At 33.4% G+C, this 19,351-nt stretch overlaps 1 protein-coding gene across 3 annotated transcripts in view; it reads left to right on the forward strand.

The window, feature by feature from the left end:
* The window catches only part of LRP1B (LDL receptor related protein 1B), a 1,911,091-nt gene that overhangs the window by 1,737,754 nt on the left and 153,986 nt on the right, over positions 1-19,351 (forward strand). For all 3 annotated transcript variants that reach the window (XM_017523186.2, XM_037736613.1, XM_037736614.1), the window contains exon 67: positions 13,091-13,207. In XM_017523186.2, coding sequence (XP_017378675.1) covers positions 13,091-13,207 — 117 coding nt within the window. The remainder of the gene's footprint in view (positions 1-13,090; positions 13,208-19,351) is intronic.

Consider the following 19,351-nt stretch of genomic DNA (forward strand, 5'->3'; position numbering starts at 1 on the left):
AAAAAAAAAAAAAAAAAAAGAAAACAAAATAGAAATTCAGATTCTTGTGAGAATCTGCCGGATAGTGCCATCTCTGCAGTATATGTGTTTCTGTGTGTTTGTGTTCATGTGTTGTATGTGTGGTTCCAGAGATCACTAGCAGTATGCATTGTATGCATATAAAACAGGTATCTATATGCATACTGGATGTGTATCTGTGTCTATGTCCTTTTTTCTTGATTTTATAAGATGGGTATCTCCCCTTTCCTTGGGTTTTTATTTAGCAATGTTTATCTAATATATGTGTGTGGATAAATAATAATATAGATAAAATTTTCTCTGTATTCCCCTCTTTCTTCACTTTTGGCCTTGGGGTTATAATCCCAAAGAAAGATTTGCTAACTGTGGTTGTAAACTCACCAAAATAAATTATTCCACATTACTAAAAGGAGTAATATGGTTCTTCCTGTTCATAATTATTGATTTATATAATTACAAACTCCAAACAAACATGAATGATAAGTTTAAAGATTAATCTTCATGAGAAAGACTTTCAAAGATGTCAATCAGAAAGAATATTTTTTTTACTAATAACAAATACGTTAGATTGCATCTAAGAATTTTAGCACCTATACAAGCAGCATTAGAGTGTATACAGAACAAGATAAATATATAAATAAGATCAAATACAAAAATGTGGTGAATATCCCTAAAGAACAGTCTTTTGAAACAGATATCCACATCCTTAACTCACAAAAGTATTTTATTTCAAATATTTTATCTTCCTTATTCAAATTAGAAAAGAACAAAACACAAACCCATAAATGACAAACTGTAGATAACTGTTTAGGGTATATTTACAAGAGAAATATTATACAGCCATAGAAATGACATTTGTCAAGATTTTTAATAACTTAGAAAATTATTTCTATATAATTTTTACTGAAATGTGCAATATATAAAATTTTATTTATTTACTTCCATAGTCAGAAACATGTAATGGAGCTTGCCTCTATGTTGAATGGCTATGGGCAATTTTTTTCTACCTTTTTATATTACATTGTGTTAAATTTCTCAAAAAGTTTATGTTACTTATGTAATGGAAATAAGTGCCACTTTCCAAGGAATACAAGTCTAATTCAAAGTAAAATTAACTCATGGACACAGGGAGGGGAACAACACACGCTGGGGCCTTTTGAGGGTTGGAGAGGGAGGAGGAAGAGCATTAGAGCATTAGGAAAAATAGCTAATGCATGCTAGGCTTAATACCTATGTGATGGGTTGATAGGAACAACAAACCACCATGGCACACACGTACCTATGTAACAGACCTACACAGCCCACATGTTGCCCTGGAACTTAAAAAAGATTAGCAAAAAAAGTTTAAAATGAAATTTTATGGACTAAATAGTTAAAAATAAATGTATATAATAAAATCAAAGCATATATTTATTTAAAACACTCTAGAGATCTTCTAACTTTCCACATTTTTCAGGAGAATCTGGTACCTCACAGGATCAGTGTCTTCTATGATTCTCATAGTGTGTGACCTTGAGCAAGTCGCTAATACTTGTTATTTGCTTGTAAAATGAATGGGATGCTTTACAAAATTGTAGTAGTATCTATTCACTTAAAACAATGAGGTGGTAAATGTAAAGGACCTAAATCAGTGCTGAGAACTAAAATCTCAGAAATCACCACTAAAAAACTTAACTCGAATAACCAAATACTACCTGTTTCCCCAAAACTTATTGAAATGAAAAATAAAAATAAATAAAATATTACTGTTCTTCCTCCAAAATTAACATAACTTGATGGTAAAGTTTATAGTATAATTCACATCTTTTAATTTTTTAGATACTACTTATTAACTAGCTGTTAAATAGTGTTTACTATTACTTAACTCTTACTAGTTACTCTTTGTCATGTCAGATATTAAATTGATGCTGTATGTATTTCCTTTCGGCTTTTAGTAGAGGAAACAAAGGCACAAAGAAGATAAATAATCACCCTGGTTTATATGCTGGTTGGAGCCAACCCCAGAACTAGGATTCAAATGAAGTTCTGCCTTTAACTTTTGAGTTATTTATACTTTGCTTCACTGCCTCCCACTAAATAAAAGTCTGAATCTGTTCATCCAAAAATATGAAGTGAATTAAGCAATGGTATGGTACTTCTGATAAACAGGCTCAGACAAGCTAGACAAATATAAGCAGCTATCTATTTTAAGATATTTTAGTAGACTCAACTTTTAATGCATTTACTTTGCTTTTAAAATAAAATATAGAATAAATATTTGGAGAAAATAAAAGAGACTTATTTTGTTTGACTCTAAGCTAGTTGAAGGAGCTTAAATGTAATTGCCAGAATATTCTGCCGGAATTTGTAACATGAGCTCAACAATGACTCTGAAGACTGTATCTATGCCTCTGTGTTATCAAGATTTATGTTATACCTCTGTACTTGTGGTTCACAAATGCTAATTTGTTTGCACAAAATTACTGTACAATTTGTCAAGACTACAGGCTGATGAAAAGAGAATGATGAATGGAATAGCAGGGGTTTTGCAGATGACCTAGAATATATTGGCAAAAGATGAGAGTGTAACTACTTTCCCCTCCCCCTTACCCCCTTCATAATCACAAAGCTACAACACAAATTTCTAAATAAGAAAAAAATCACAAATTCTTGTCAACTGCAATAGATGGCATTACATAATGTAATGTGACACTTTCTAAAACTGCATAAAGTGAATTCAAAACATTTCCGCTGAATATTACATTGCATTGACATGCAATTTAAAAAATGTCATTATTGGAGCCTCTACAAAGCTAGCTTCTTATAGATTCACCTCTTTATAAAGAAAATATGCCATTGGCAATTTGTTTTACTTTCTAAGCCTTTCTCTTCTCTATCTGGAAGAATAGCATAAACGTTTTAAAGAATAAAATTTCAGAAACAAAACAGAACTGGTTGGATCTCACCGGGATAAGCGGCAGCTGGCATTGTTGTTAACTGCTGGTATGTCCACATAACCTCCCACTTTCCCTAGAAGAACAGGTTGTGCATGTAAGTGCCCATTGAGGAGTATTGCCCGGATGGATGTGAAGTAACATGAAATTAATTTTCAGATCCACCAAACACTTTACAAAGTAGGGTAACCTGCAACTTTTCAGATAATCAATATCACTAGATGCTGTAATAGCATATGTCATGTAGAGACGATGCTGAAACAAAGGTGGCTGTACCAACCCCTGTGGAAGCGTGGGTTTGCAAATCCCTTTTAAAAACAAAACTGATTCTGATTCTCCTGGTAGTAAGGGACTGCATTATTCAGGTAATTATAAACCAATAAAATAGCCTGTGAATTATGTAAGTCAACACTTACAGATAAAAACATTAGTATTAGGAGCCTGTAATATTTTAAGCAATAAAAATAGTTTGGTGTTCCCATTAGTCAGAATTTGTCTGTAAATTACAGAAATCCAACACAAACTGATGGTAAAATGGAATTTCAGTTTTGATTACAAGATGTGGATAGTGTTGACATGGGGCAGAATTTGGATCCAGGTATTCACATAGAATCATTAGAAACCAATCTCATTTTTTTCTCCACTTATAAGTATGTCTTTATTGGTGTCTTCTAAAACACCAGTTCTTAAAGTGACTCCTAGAAATATGAGATTATGATAGTTACAATCTCAATGGGAGAAAAATAATCTCTCAAAATATATAGAAATGACCTCAAACAACTTTCATTGACCTTTCTAGGTTATTGACAGAAACTTCTAATTACTGGTTTTTTTACCATTTTACTTTTGTTTTCTCCTTAGAAACAGAACTACACTTTTAGCTTGACATATTGCAATCTATAAGTTATCACATTTTCCAGCTTTTCTTTTAGCTAGGTGTTGTCATGTGACTAAGTTCTAATAATCTAGATAAAAGCAGAGTGTTATGTAGCACTTCCAAGAAAATTGTTCAAGGGTAATTTTCTTAACATGGAAGGGCTTCTTCCTTTGCCCTTCTGTCCCTTTTCCTCTGGTCTGCAAGGTTATGGCTTGAGCTCTAGCGGTCATGGATGGTGGAGCAGAAGATAGAAATGTCAGTTCCTGAAGACCTCAGCTGGCCACCATACAATCCCTGTACTGCCTCCTCAATACCTCTCCAATATAAAAACATAATGATCTATCACATTTAGCCATAAATTACCATGGACCAACTGTGCTCTAGAGCAGATGGCGGTATGCACCCTAGGGCAGGCCATTCTCCCTTGTGGTACTGGAGGTAGGAATCCAGAATTAACAGCTTCACCAGGTATGAGAACAGTAGTTTCAAAAAACAAAACAAAAATTAAAGCTGATTAAAACAATAAGAATGTTATATATTTACTACGTGCATATCCACAAAAAAAAAAATGTGCCAGTAAACCCTACCTGCTACAGAAAAGAAGGCAGAGAATATTTCTTCTCACGTGTGTCTCCACTTTGAGGGAACTTGTAATCAGTTAAAGAGATTTAGAACATTTGCAAAACAGCATATATAGTTATTTTTTTTCCTTATAATGTAAAAAAGAGATGTTGAGGAGTCTTTAGAATGAGAGAACAAAATTGCATAAGGTTGATTTAAAAAGAAAAAATAATGACTTATCTATAAAAGGTCATGCTTTGATAGTTAACAGGTAGTTAACCTGCGACCCAAGAGAAGATGAGGTCTTCTACAAAAGAAAGTTTGCCAGTTCTAACTCCATCCTTCTGACTCCGTAATGCTGTAATCTGGAAATCAAAGAAGCAGGGAGCTGCCATGACTGAAGCTTAACTTCATTTTTCTCATAGTTCTTTTTACTTCAGTATTTTCATGACTATATTTATTCTTTTTTTTTCTTTTTTTTTTTTTTTTTTTTTTTTTTTTTTTTTTTTTTTTTTTTTTTTTTGGTATCCAACATTATTACCTGTTACCCAACTGTTTGTAGTCATTGTGTTTCCTGAAATAGAAGATGGAAAATGATAACTACGAAAGAGCAGTAGCAAGAATGACAAAACTCCATATTTCCAATATTTTTCTTTTCTTTCTTTCCTTTTTTTTTTTTTGGTTTGAGATGGAGTTTCACCCTTGTTGCCCACACTGGAGTGCAGTGGCACAGTCTCGGCTCACCATAACCTCCGCCTCCCAGGTTCAGGTGATTCTCCTGCCTTAGCTTCCTGAGTAGCTGGGATTATAGGCATGTGCCACCATGCCTGGGTAATTTTTTATATTTTTAGTAGAGACGGGGTTTCACCATGTTAGCTAGGATGGTCTCCATCTCCCAACTTCTGATGATCTTCCTGGCTCCATCTCTTTTGTAGAAAGTAGCTGGGATTACAGGCATGAACCACTGCACCCAGCCTCTAATATTTCTTAATCCCCAAATTAAGGTCCTCTTCCTAACTTTATTCTAAAATGGTTTTATGCATTATATTTTCAAACTAATAGAAAACTTCAAAAAAATAAGGTAACAAACTTTTTTTCTGGTCAGCTGAATAAAACACATGGCCAACTTACAAGTGGTATTTCATTTTCTAAACAACTAAAACATTAATCAATAGTGAAACAGTACACAATTTCAATTTGTTTAGGTAGCTACTTATTTATTATTTTGTGACATATTTAATATACAAAAAATTTAAATATACACACAACAGGCTTCATATCACATACTTATTGAAGAGCCGATCGTTTTCCCCAATAAGATAATGTATTCATTTTAATGTCTGCCACAAAGCTAACAAGAAAAGCAAATGTAGAGTAGGAAACTTAGACTCCATCTCTACAAAAACATGAAAGAAAACAGGTTAGTCAGCCTTGGTGGTATGTGCCTATAGTCCAGGCTACTTTGGAAGCTGAGGTGGGAGGATCACTTGTGTCCAGGAGGTCCAGGTTGCAGTGAGCTATGATTGCACCATTGCACTCCATCTCGGGTGACAGAGCAAAATACTGTCTCTGGGAAAAAAAAAAAGTTATATATGAAAGTCCTACATATAACATTTTAATTGTTAGATATTAGTGGAAAAATTGTGGTGTATGTTTATTTAGAAAGTTTTTAAGAGAAGAAAATGGTACAGAAAGTATGAAAGCATGAAAATATCCTTTAATTCACAGATTAAAATAACACCTTTGGCACTCCTGAAGAAGATGAAATTTTAGATAACATTAGAATTTATATCCTGTATTCTGATTCACATATATTGTAGTTAGGATACACAGGAAAGCACTGGTCTTTACTAAAAATACAAAAACTAGCTGGGTATGGTGGCATGTGCCTGTGGTCCCAGCTACTAGGGAGGCTGAGGCAGGAGAATTGCTTGAACCCAGGAAGTAGATGTTGCAGTGAGCTGAGATCCTGTCACTGCACTCCAGCCTGGGTGACAGAACAAGACCCTGTCTCCAAAAAAATACAAACAAACAAACAAAAAATGTATTCTTTTGAATCCTTGCACTGATGACACAATTTAGTCTGGCTCATTGAATCTTCATTTTTACATAAGCAATAGGGCAGAGGAAGCAATCAGATATGCATTTGTCTCAGGTGAACAGAGAGATGACCTTCTGTCCCCACACCTGTGAAGATAAACTCACAGTTTAGATTGCCAGGGTGAAATTCAACAGAACTATTTTAGAGCAAATATCTTGAGGTCCTCAAGGAATTTCCTTGTGAGCAAATTGTGAAGGAGGTATGTAGCTCTTTTTTTTTTTTTTTTTTTTTTTTTTTTTTTTTTTTTTTTTTTTTTTTTTTTTTTTTTTTTTTTTTTTATCATTGTAGCTATGGTATTTAAGAATGAAATGAGAGGCAGGCCTGCCTGACGTAATTCCCAGCTTGACTTTTTTCTTGTCTTAGTGATTTTAGGGTTCTGAGATTCACTTTTCTTTTGCACATGTAAATATTCTTCTTTTATTATCATTTAAGAGACTGAATCTCAAGCAGTTCGATCATTTGCTCAATGCTACATGTTGAAAAGGGAAGTAGCAACTTGAATCAATCCAGGCAGTCTCACTCCAGCCATGGTGTCCTTTTCATTACTTTGGGATGTGTGCAAAATCTTGAAAATATCTTAAAATTTATGTCATTGATGAAAATAAATAATCGAATAATCCTGTCTTATTTTAATTATGAAACAGAATGAATACATGGCAGCCTCAAATGCCAAATAAATGAATTTCTGAAAAAAATATATGCCTTTTTTTTTTTTTTTTTTGCTGTTTTTTATAGTTAATTAATATAGAGCGTTTAAATTCTGGGGCTTAAATTTTGAGGCTCTAAGGAAGTTTTTGTTTTTGTTTTGTTTTGTTATTTTACAGGCAGTTCTCTGTGATTCATACTACTTTCCCATGCTGAAAATACCTAAGTATTCAGGGACTAAATTAATAATATTTTATCATGATGTAATTGTTTCAATTTTTTTAACTCCTTGGAATCCTAATAAGGTCATTTTTAATTAAAACAAAATGAAATGCATAGATCTTATTCAGTTCGATGAGTTTTTTTCTACAGTATACAAAGTGTAGCAGAAAAATACAAACAAGATACAGAAACTTCTCTTCTTCCCAGATAGTTCCTTCATGTTTCTTTCAATCCAGAACCAATAATTCTTGTAACACCATGGATTGGTTTTGCTTGTATTTGGATTTTATATACATAGACATGGTATGCGTTATTTTGTTCATGGGTCTTTTATTTCCATAATGCTTTAAAAATATTTTTGACATATGGTGTGTTAAGAACTTACGTTTTTTAATTATTTGGTAATATTTCATTTTATGAATATATTCCAATTTGAATTATTTTAGTAGCTAATTGATGTGCTAAGTTTGCTTATCATAATCAGAAAGTTTATAGCAAAAACATTTCTTATACAAATTAGTTTTATAAATATTTACTTTTATTTTTCTTGGATGAAGACATACATGTAAATTGCTGAGTCACATGGTAGATATGTTTACTTTTATGAAAACCAGCAAGAGAGTCTAGGTCCTCTATATTCTCACAAAAATTAGATACATTTTTTTTTTTTATTTGAGTAGTTCCGGTAGATATGTAGTGGTATCTCATTGCAGTTTTCATTTGCATTAGCTTGATGACTAATAATTGTGAGAATCTTTATTTGCTACTAAAATATGGTTTTTGTGTGTGTGTATGTGTGTGTGTGTGTGTGTGTCAAGTTTCTGTTTAAGTATTTTGCCTGCAAATGGGTAAGCTGTATACGAATTTTTATATATTCTAAATCAGTCCTTTCCAAGATATGTATGTGATAAATCTTTGTATTTAATAATATGTTCATCCATTTAGTTGCTTAATGGTGTCTTTTAAATAGGAAAACATTTTTTGTTGAAGTCCAATTTATCAATTTTTAATTTTATTGTGAATCTTTTTTTTGTTGTTGTTGTTGGAGGTCTGTCCAAGTAACCCTCGTCTTTTCCAACATTATAAGAATATCTTCCTATATTCTAGAAATTTTATATTATGTTTATACTCTCAGCTTTTTTTTAATGTATGGCATGGGGTGGAGATTTACGTTTTTTATAAAGATAACCACTTGTTTCAGTAATATTTGTTTTAAAACATTTGTCTTTCTTAATTAAATTGACTAGAGGTCTTTGTTGAAACTCAGTTGACCATATGTACATTATTTGATCTTTATTCAGTTTGTTCAATACTATGTTCTTTGATTACTGTAGCTTTATAGTAAGTCTTACAATTAGGTGCTATAAATTCTCCAGCTTTATTTTTCTTTTCCAAGAAATGTTTCATGATTCTACAACCTTTGCATTTCCATGTAATTTTACAACAGTCTTATCTATTTCTTCAAAAATAACTTGCTATAATTTGACAGTGATTACACTAATTCTATATATCACATTAGAAAAAATTAACATTTTTAACAGTTTTAAATTTTCTAATACACAAACTTGATATGTATCTGCATTTCTTAGGCATTATTCAATTCTTCTCAGCAACGTTTTATTGTCTTCAGTATAAAGATCATACATAAATTTTGCTAGATTTATTCATAGGCATGTGTTTTTTCATTGATACCATTGCCAGTTTGTTTCATTTTTGTTTATTGCTAACCTATAAAGATACGATTAAATTTATATATTGATCTTATATTCTATTACCTTCTTAAATTTGTTTATTACTTTCAGTAGTTAGTAGATTCATTTGGGTCTAAAGAGAAACTTAAATTCCACTCTCAGTATTGTTTTTTATTTTACTTCTCCATGTGTTCCTCCCAGAGACATCCCTAGGGCCAGATTTTTAAATCCCTTTTCAGAAATATCCCATGCATATGTAAACACCAATAGTTTTACTTTATACACCACATATAATTCTACTATTGAAAGGTCTCTCATCTTACATTTCTAGGAGGATCAAATTTATTAATAGTATCACATATATTACATGATAATATATTTAAAATAAAAGCAAGTTTCTAAATATATTTGTTTTCTCCATACTTGTGATACTTGAAAAAGGGAATAATGAGATATTTGAATGCTATTTAACAGTATAAGTTAATATAAAACATTACATATGAGTATTTTAATTACTCTGGAGGTAATATAATGTGGAAATATATATGTTCTGTTTTATATCATTTTTTTTAGCCAGTGATTTTTAATTTTGGCTTCTCATTGGAATCGTAGACTAGCTTTAATGAATACTGATGTCTGAATTCCACCCCAGAGCGTTTGATTTTATTGATTTGATATAGGATATGGTTTGGGCAAAGAGATTTTTTAAAGTTCCCCAAGCGATTTTAATGGGTAGCCAATTTGAGAACTGACATTTTAGGCCTTACTCATACAGTTTCCCCTCTAAAATGTGTTTCTTTGTGTGTGTGCATGTGTGTGTGTGTGTGTGTGTGTGTGTGCGTGACATCAAGGGAGGTTTGAAATGCAGAACAATGCTATGTAATTTGTATTTGTAATTTTTACAAGTAATTTCATGGATCAAAAAAGTTAAATAACTTGGAAACATAAAATTTGTATAACCTTACATAAAGCAATTAATATGTCCTGCATTACTATTTCTTCACGCCCCCAAAGGAAATCTTAGCAATGAGCTCTTACTTGTTTTTGTTAAGAAATAGGTGCAGATACTTTTAAACGCAATCTATGATACAAATGTTTAAATATAGAAAAAAAAATACGAAAGGGATTTAGGAAAAAAAAAAAAACACCAATTAAATTGATTGTCAGTACCAAATATTAACCTTTAGCAGTCAAGGAGAATTGTGCTGAGGGTCCTGAGGGTCAATGTTGTAAAACTGGATTACATGGGCTATTTTTCTTGTTCACTCTGATCTTTCTTATATTCTAAAAAATTAAGACATTATTTTATTTTATTTTATTTTATTTTATTTTATTTTATTTTATTTTTTGAGACGGAGTTTTGCTCTTGTTACCCAGGCTGGAGTGCAATGGCGCGATCTCGGCTCACCGCAACCTCCGCCTCCCGGGTTCAGGCAATTCTCCTGCCCCAGCCTCCTGAGTCGCTGGGATTACAGGCATGCGCCACCATGCCCAGCTAATTTTTTTTGTATTTTTAGTAGAGACGGGGTTTCACCATGTTAACCAGGATGGTCTTGATCTCTTGACCTCGTGATCCACCCGCCTTGGCCTCCCACAGTGCTGGGATTACAGGCTTGAGCCACCGCGCCCAGCCCAAGGCATTATTTTAAAATAGTACAAGCAGGCAGGGCAGGGTGGCTCACAGCTGTGATCCCAGCACTTTGGGAGACTGAGACGGAGGATCATCTGAGGTCAGGATTTCATGACCAGCATGGTCAACATGATGAAACCCCATCTCTACTAAAAATACAAAAATTAGCCAGGCATGGTGGTGTGCGTCTGTAATCCCAGCTACTAGGGAGGCTGAGGCAGGAGAATCACCTGAACTTGGGAGGCAAAAGTTGCAGTGAGCAGGGATTGTGACATTGCACTTCAGCCTAGGTGATAGAGTGAAACTCCATCTCAAAAAAAAAAAAAAATAGTACAAGCAACATATACAAGGACTAAATAAGACTAATATTTATACTTAGAGCAGTATTTTCAGAGTTTATTATAACTGGCAAATGAAATAGTCATCCAAATTGTTCAGTACAAAACCTCATATTTTCAGTGGTCATTCAGCCTAACAGATTTCCTGATTGACTGAGGTCTGTAGAATGCTACATTAGAAATTCTGCAGAATTTGGACAAATATTTAAATCTAAAGTTAAATATAACACGAAGTGGATATAATATAAAACATATGACATTGCACAGGACATAGGTTATATTCTGAATAATTATTAGCAGGCAGGAAGAAAAGGAGGAAGCGAAATTCAGGCAATACTATTTTTCTTAAGTAGAAAAATGCATTTGGAATCTATCATGAGAATTTCTCTAATAAAATGTTGCTGAAGCTGGAGCTGGATATAAATTCCTTCTTTGTCATTTAACATGTTTGTAAAATTGGAGAAATTGTTTAAATATTTTGAGAATTATTTTCCTTATATACTTAAATAAATAATACTTCATAAAAATATTGTGAGGGTTGAGTGTGATCATGTATATGAAAATAATTAGCTAAGAGTCAGGCTGGATCCTCAATAGATGCTCAGTATTTAATTTTCGTAAGTATACCTAAGTCACTTTTGCTTTCGCAATGTTATTTGGGTCTGAATTCTATAAGTTGTCTTTTGAAGTAAAGTTTAAGAACCACCACCAATAACTTACCCACTCCCTTAGCTAATTTATTTTACTAGTCAGAGACTGAAAGCACTTCAACATCTGTCTCTGGTATGGCTGATGAGTTGATCTAAGTACATGAAAGGGAAATGTGTTCTAAATTGTATATTGAGTCTTATAAGTTTATTATTTTAATGTTATTTATTTCATAATCTTGATACTTCTGAAACTCACTATTCAGTGTGCTTCATAGACAAAAGGCAATATTGTCGCTAGCCAGCTCCTTAGAAACTCAGACCTACTGAATCCCAATTTCCACTATAGCAAAATTCCCAAGTGACTTATATGTATGCACATTAAGGTTTAATGGGGTACTGCTTTAGCTATATATAGTTTAATATTACTCTTAAAATACATGTGATTTATACTTTAAATAAATTCTTATTACATGCATTCTGATTCTGGCTGATACAGATGTAAGTTACATTTGTTGTAAAAGCGCTAGATCAGGAGTAGAAGCACACTTCTTTTATGTGGGCTGTGCCATTTAATGATAGTGAAAATTTATTAAGTTTCTAAATTTCCAAAAGTTTCTACTTCACTATCTGTAATGTGAATGGCTAGTTAATACGTTTCCTGGTGGAAACGTTGAAAGGTTCATGTGAAATGGCATATAATTAGTGTTCAAACTCTGTACACATGTAAGGCATTATTATAATCTATGAGTGTATGAGTGGACAGTGTCCAGGACTTAGAAAGAGCAACTAATCACACACAGATCAATTATGAATAAGAGCTCCTTAGGATAATTTTGATTTTTTTTTTTTTTTTTTTTGAGATGCAGTTTCACTCTTGTCACCCAGGCTGGAGTGCAGTGACATGATCTTGGCTCACTGCAACCTCCTCCTCCCGAGTTCAAGTGATTCTACTGCCTCAGCCTCCCAAGTAGCTAGAATTACAGGTGCCCTCCACCATGCCCAGTTAATTTTCTGTATTTTTAGTAGAGACGGGGTTTCACCATGTTGAGCAGGCTGGTCTTGAACTTTTGATCTCAGGTGATTTGCCCGCCTCCGCCTTCCAAAGTGCTGGGATTATAGGCATAAACCATCATGCCCAGCCAATTTTGATTTTTTAAAACAGATTTGTGTTGACTTTGTTTGGATGATCCAATCAATTTCTTACTTGTTAGCTCACAGTGAAAGAAGCATGAACAGTAGCGACATAAAACAAGACAAAAAGATGAATTTTACTTGGCACTTGCATTCAGTTTTTCCTAAGGATGCTTCTCAGTAACTGAATTAAGGAAACATTAAATGCCATGAATTTGGCATAGCAGTCAGGACATTGTGGGGGATGGCTTCATGGAAATCTACAATGCAAACTCTGGTTCTTTCCATTACAGATAAAAAGACTTGTGGGCCTCATGAATTCCAGTGTAAAAACAACAACTGTATTCCAGATCACTGGCGGTGTGATAGCCAAAATGACTGCAGTGATAATTCAGATGAAGAAAACTGTAGTAAGTAACTCTTGCCTAATAATGTTGCAAGCTTGACAGCCCATTCAATAAGCAAGATGGCAATTTTTAGTTCCGTTAAGGTATAAATTCGAACCCATCTGTCCTATGGCTTACATTTGTATACATATATTCACATTTGGACAAGAATGTTCAGACTACATTGACTTGAATCTCAAATGGTAGAATTATTCAAATATTCATCCTGGGAGTTATTTTCTTACAGTGTTCAGAATTGGTATGAAAGTGTCATGAGGTTTAATGCAACCCATTAGTATGCAATGCAGGAAACCCTTGATGCAAGTTCCCACAATGAGCTGAATGATGTGGAGTCACTACAAAACGTCTCATTCTTTAACAAATAGTATTCATTTCCTTTCAGTCTCAAATCCTTTTACACTACAAATTCACCCATGAGCATATTTCAGTGAAATATTATTTATTCCCTCTAGAGCAGTCAATACCTTATATATTCAGGATGCATTTCTCTGAAAATAGAATAACACTATTGTTATCATCTGTCTTCTGCATTTTATGTGATAAATTTTTAAAACAATAATTATCCCTAAATTTTACTTTCTGAACAGTATGGCAGTATATGCAGTATCTCTAGATTCTAGAGTTCATTTCTTTTGAGAGAAGGTCTCCCTCTGTTGCTCAGCCTGGAGAGCAGTGGCATGATCACGACTCACTGCAGCCTTGATCTCCCAGGATCAGGTGGTCCTCCCACATCAGCCTTCCAGCTGAGACTACGGAAGCATGCCACCATACATGACTAGTTTTCTTTACTACTTGTAGAGACGGGATTTTGCCATGTTTCCCAGGCTGATCTCTAACTCTTGGACTCATGCGATTCACCTTGACCTGCCAAAGCGTGGGGATTACAGGCGTGAGCTGCCACATTCAGCCTGAATATATTTCCTATTGGCACTTTTATACACTGTCATTTAAACAAAGAAAGCTATAGCTATACAAGCATGTTTGAAATAAGATAATAATCAAATTCCATTTATTAAATATTTATATTCTGCTACTTCCAAGAAGACTTGATGCAGATTAATAATGATAATGTCTATTCTTACAGACATCTCATTGCACTAAGAGCATTCATTTCCCCAGAGGCAGAGACTAAATCTACATAGGAATATGTTGCATTAAAGCATATAATTAGTAGAGTGAAAGCCTTAATAAAACATTTGGATATTTGGCTTGCAAAATACCAACTAATGTTTTGGATAACTTTCAAAACTTAATCTGACCTGTTTTGGGGAACGAAGTATATTAAGTACGAAATCTCTGGATTATTGTGATTACAGACTACTCTGAATATAGAAACCTTTATAACTCCCTCTTCACATAAATAGCTTCCAACAGGTCATAGTCTTTAGAAGGATAAAGAACATTTCTGAGAGTCAATAGAGTTTTAGCTTTGTTTAATCACCAGTGTTTAAACACTATATATGGAAGTTCTCTGATCCACTTAATGATTAAAATAAAATTCTGATGGGGTGGAGCTTTTAGGGATAGAGGCATAAATACAAAAAAAAAAAAAACACAATTATTCAGATGCTTTCTGCTTCTTTATAAACCAGAACTCAAGTGTACAAATGTCTACTTACCATAGTTATTGATATATTTGGTGTTAATCATCAGTAAGATAACTGAAAGCAAAGGCCTAATAATGGAAGGATGTTGAAAGCAAAAGAGAGGCCAACTCTGGAGACTTTTGTCTTGGAGAACTTTTATTCAGGGGGTGATTGAATATATGTGAGAAGTTGGCCTACTGCTACAATAAGAAAAGAAGGAAGAGCTAGCCTGCTTCTGAGTCTGCTGGAGTTTTCCAAGTGCCTGAATATCATTGTATTGACATCTGAAAGTCAGCCTCTGGCACAAGAAAGCAAGGAGAAAGAACATTGACTCTCACTTGTAACTGTGGAAACTCAGTGATAAATCACTGTAGTCACAGTGCCCTTAAGAAAAAGCAAGGAAAGTGGTTCCAATATCAAGCATTCCAGTATAAAATACCCAATTATGTGTGGTTCTCTTTCTGTTTCTGTTCACTCTGAGCTTGTTGCCTAAGACAAGTAATATTGATGAAGTTGCAGAGGAGAGATGACAGTGAACAAGAATGAAGTATTTTAGAGTTGTAATATGGAAGAGTAGAAGTCATATATATGGGACAAGTATGACAGTATGTTCACATCTTATGCATGTAAGAGGAGTGTCACAGTATGTTAGGGCAAATATCAAAGAATATTCATATGTTTTGAACATGTAAGAGCATGTAAGAGGACGGATCAAGGGATCTAAATAATTGAATGTGGTTTGAAGATACTATTTTGAATAGGCCAGAACAAATGGGAAGGTTTCAACATTGACAATACCAGTAGTCCTACATAGGCAGAAATTCAGTCAATAAAGAATGAAAACATAATTTAATTGTATCTATAGTAAGCACCAAAATATTAGCCATATAGAAACAAGCCTTAGAAAAATAAATACTATTGCTTTACTAAAATCTATCAAGATATTTGCTATTTTTAACTATTAAAATAATTGTAAACACAGACACACACACACATGGTCCTAATATATTAGGGCCATGCTATACGTTGTCTTATTTTCTAAATATTATTGATTGATGGTGTGCACTTTGGTTTACATTTGGCAGTTATTGTTAGCTATTGTTAAGAAGTGAAATATATAACAGACATAAAAGTCAACCTATATCACCATGTGTTGCTTAATAGTGGGGATACATTTTGAGAAATTTGTTTTTAGGCAATTTTGTCATTGTGTGAACAACATCAAGTGTACTTAACACAAACCTAGATGGAACAACCTACTACACACCTAAACTATATAGTAGAGCTGATTGCTCCTAGGTTACAAGCCTATACAGCATGTTACTGTACTGAATACTACAGGGAATTTTAACACTGTACTATGTATTTGCCTACCTAAACATTGAAGAGGTACAGGAAAAATATTATAATTTATGGCACCACCACTGTATGTTGTTGGAAACATTATTATGTAACACATAACTGTAGTTGAAAAATAATAGCAACCTAATTTAAAATGACTTTTGGACTTATTTGTTTATGAATCTGATTTCATGCATTTATTTTTTAAATTGTGTTGGAGATAGTCCAGTGATAGTTCTGGGAAGAGTTCAAATAGTAGTGGGGCAATTAACTGCCGACTGTGTTTTAAATTTAATATGCTTTCTACATGTTATATTTACATAGGATAATTACTTCATTGTCATTTTAGCATCCTCTGCTTATCATTTCCCTCGTTAAGTGTTCAGCAGGGACACTTTGCTTCAACAATTATTTCTGTTCTTTAAAACAAGAAAATCTCATTGTCATTGGAATTATTTTGTAATCTGGATCAGAGTTTTAAAAATACTTGAGAAATCCCAACATCTATACTATCTTTATCAACAAAAAATAGTATTTGTCATATATGCCATCTAAGTTACTGATATACAAAATAAATTACTTTATATCTTTGCATTATTAAGAAGTAACTAAAAATCAAATAGATTTTAAAGTAACAAGTAATTTAAAATCTAGGTTTACATAGACAGACAAGCTGCTTCAGCTTTATTTGAATTTCTAGTACTTTTACACTGAATTTCTATTAGATTATTTGAATAGAGTGTAAGTTATACTAATTGTATTCTAAAAATTCTTGTCAGATGTTTACATCGACATTCATATAACTTTTGAGCTTGTCACCAAGAGTTTTTAAGATAGTAGGGAAAGTGAAGTCTGGAAGTCTTTCTACTCTGTGCCATTAACTCTATGGCTTTGAAAGCCGCTTTAATTTCCTGAACATAATTTTCTTCAGTTTTGTGAAAGATGACTTCTAAAGCTGTTTCCAATTTTGTGCTTATATGTTTTTGCCTCTATCAGTATTGAAGGAAATGATCAGTCTACATAATGCCCCCATATTTTATTCTATTTTTTTTTTTTTTTTCGAGACAGTTTCCCTCTGTCGCCCAGGCTGGAGTATAGTGGTGCAGTCTTGGCTCACTGCAACCTCCATCTCCTGGGTTCAAGTGACTCTCCTGCCTCGGCCTCCCAAGTAACTGGGATTATAGGTGAATACCATGGCGCCCAGCTAATTTTTGTATTTTTAGTGGAGAGGGGGTTTCACCATGTTGGCCAGGCTGGTATCGAACTCCTGACCTCAAGTGATCGGCCTGCCTCGACCTCCCAAAGTGCTGGGTTTACAAGTGTGCGCCACCATGCCCAACCCTGTATGGCCCCCTATATTTAATTCTTATTGAAGAATCCCAATTAGCCTTCTGAAACATGGAAGGAAAGTAAACCCTGTGAAAGCTTCTTGGTTGCCAATCTGGCTTATCTAGGTGAGATACATGGAAAACCTGGTTAATTGTTCACGTGTGCAGTTCACCATCTACTACTGATCCAGGAATATAGGTAATATCAGAGAAAATTAGCATGGAAATAGCTTTTTAGAAATACAGGAGAAAGTGGTACACTCAAATTTTTTTTTTCCAGATGAGTTAGCTTTCACTACAGTCATTTTTTTTGTTGTTCTCTTTCACAAGAAAAATAGTATCATGACAAAGTCTGAAAATTGGTCTTTTACTTTATCCAGAAAAGATCAAAGTTAATATAAGCAATAAGGAAAAATTCCTCAGGACTTTCTGTGATAACTAAATTACATTTTCCTCAAAAGGGAGTTTCTTTTAGAGCTACCTACTGGCAAAAGATTCTGAGATATATAGATGATCATTAGAAATAGACTATGTATCCTATACCTTGATGGTATTTGTGTTTATATAAATAATTCATTATTATTATTCAGAGGTAGATTTGCTGGCATTTTTAAAAACATGATAGAAACACGCAGAATTTCCACTTTCCCTGAAAAACTTTTGCAAGCAAATCACTCAGTCTTTCTACTGCCATTTTGAAACGGAATAATTAATAATGTTAGGACAAAGTCTCTGGAAAATGAGAGTTCTGTGGAACTCGGGCAAATACTTTCAACTACTGGCTTGATAACTTTTTTTAACCTTACATCAACAACTTTCAACACTTTGTATAACAAAGCGTGTTGAGGCCTGTGAAGCCTTTGCTGTTTAGCACATAATGAACACACTTTGAAATAGGATAAAGACAAATTAGAACATTAGAAGAAAAATTAGTCCCATTCATGCAACTCCCAATCCTATGAAATTAAATGTTTCTTCTGCTGTCTTTAAATATGTAAGTATGATATGTTTTAAATTTGCTCTTTATTCTTTTCATGAAAAAAAAAAAATGAACACATTTCAGTATAATTTCTTCCCTCTAAGAATAAAACTGCGTGTGTCTGCAACCAGAAGGGCGAAACAGCCTCAGTGTGGAATGATGATAAGAGCAAATGAGTTTTCTCTTGTTATTATTAATAAAATAGATATTGCTAGCCATGTACCTTAGATAAGTAACTTGATTTTCCAGGGATTTAATGTGAATCACTGTAATATATAAGCATTTATTTTTTCCTCAATTGTGTGGGAGGCAATGATATAGCCTACCAGGAAAAAGTGCAGGCGCTGGTATCAGGTTGTCTTGATTCAAGTTCAATTAGTAGTTTTTCTGCACGCTTGATGATCTGAAGTACATTATTTTCTCTGTGCCTCAATTTACTTACCTAAAAAATGGTGTAAGTATAGCACATTCCTTAGAGAGTTGTTATAAAAATTCGCTGGTGAGTTAATTCAAGTACTTTGCATTAACTTTACCTAGTACCTAATAACAAATAAGCAATTGGTAGATGATAATTATTATTACTGCTATAATAAATAATATTAGTATTAATAAAGTTATATTTCAGCTTAAAGCATAATCTATGTGAATATCTTATAAAAACAAAAAGGGAAATTTCTATTGTCTCATTTACTAAATAAAGCAATGTAGAAACGTGAGAAGATTATCTATTTAAGGGCATTCCCCCATTCTGTCAAATGGCACCTTGTCTTTTTCATACCTTGAAGGTCATGTTTTAAACTAAGTAGCAGAGTAGAAAGAAATGCTTGCTGATACATATTACTTTTTCTATCGTTCTTCCAATCCAATGTTCTGAAAGGGTTTCTTTTCCTTTTTTTTTTTTTTTTTTTTTTTT

Source organism: Cebus imitator, unplaced genomic scaffold (genome assembly GCF_001604975.1).
Source record: "Cebus imitator isolate Cc_AM_T3 unplaced genomic scaffold, Cebus_imitator-1.0 Scaffold27, whole genome shotgun sequence".
Taxonomy (NCBI): domain Eukaryota; kingdom Metazoa; phylum Chordata; class Mammalia; order Primates; family Cebidae; genus Cebus; species Cebus imitator.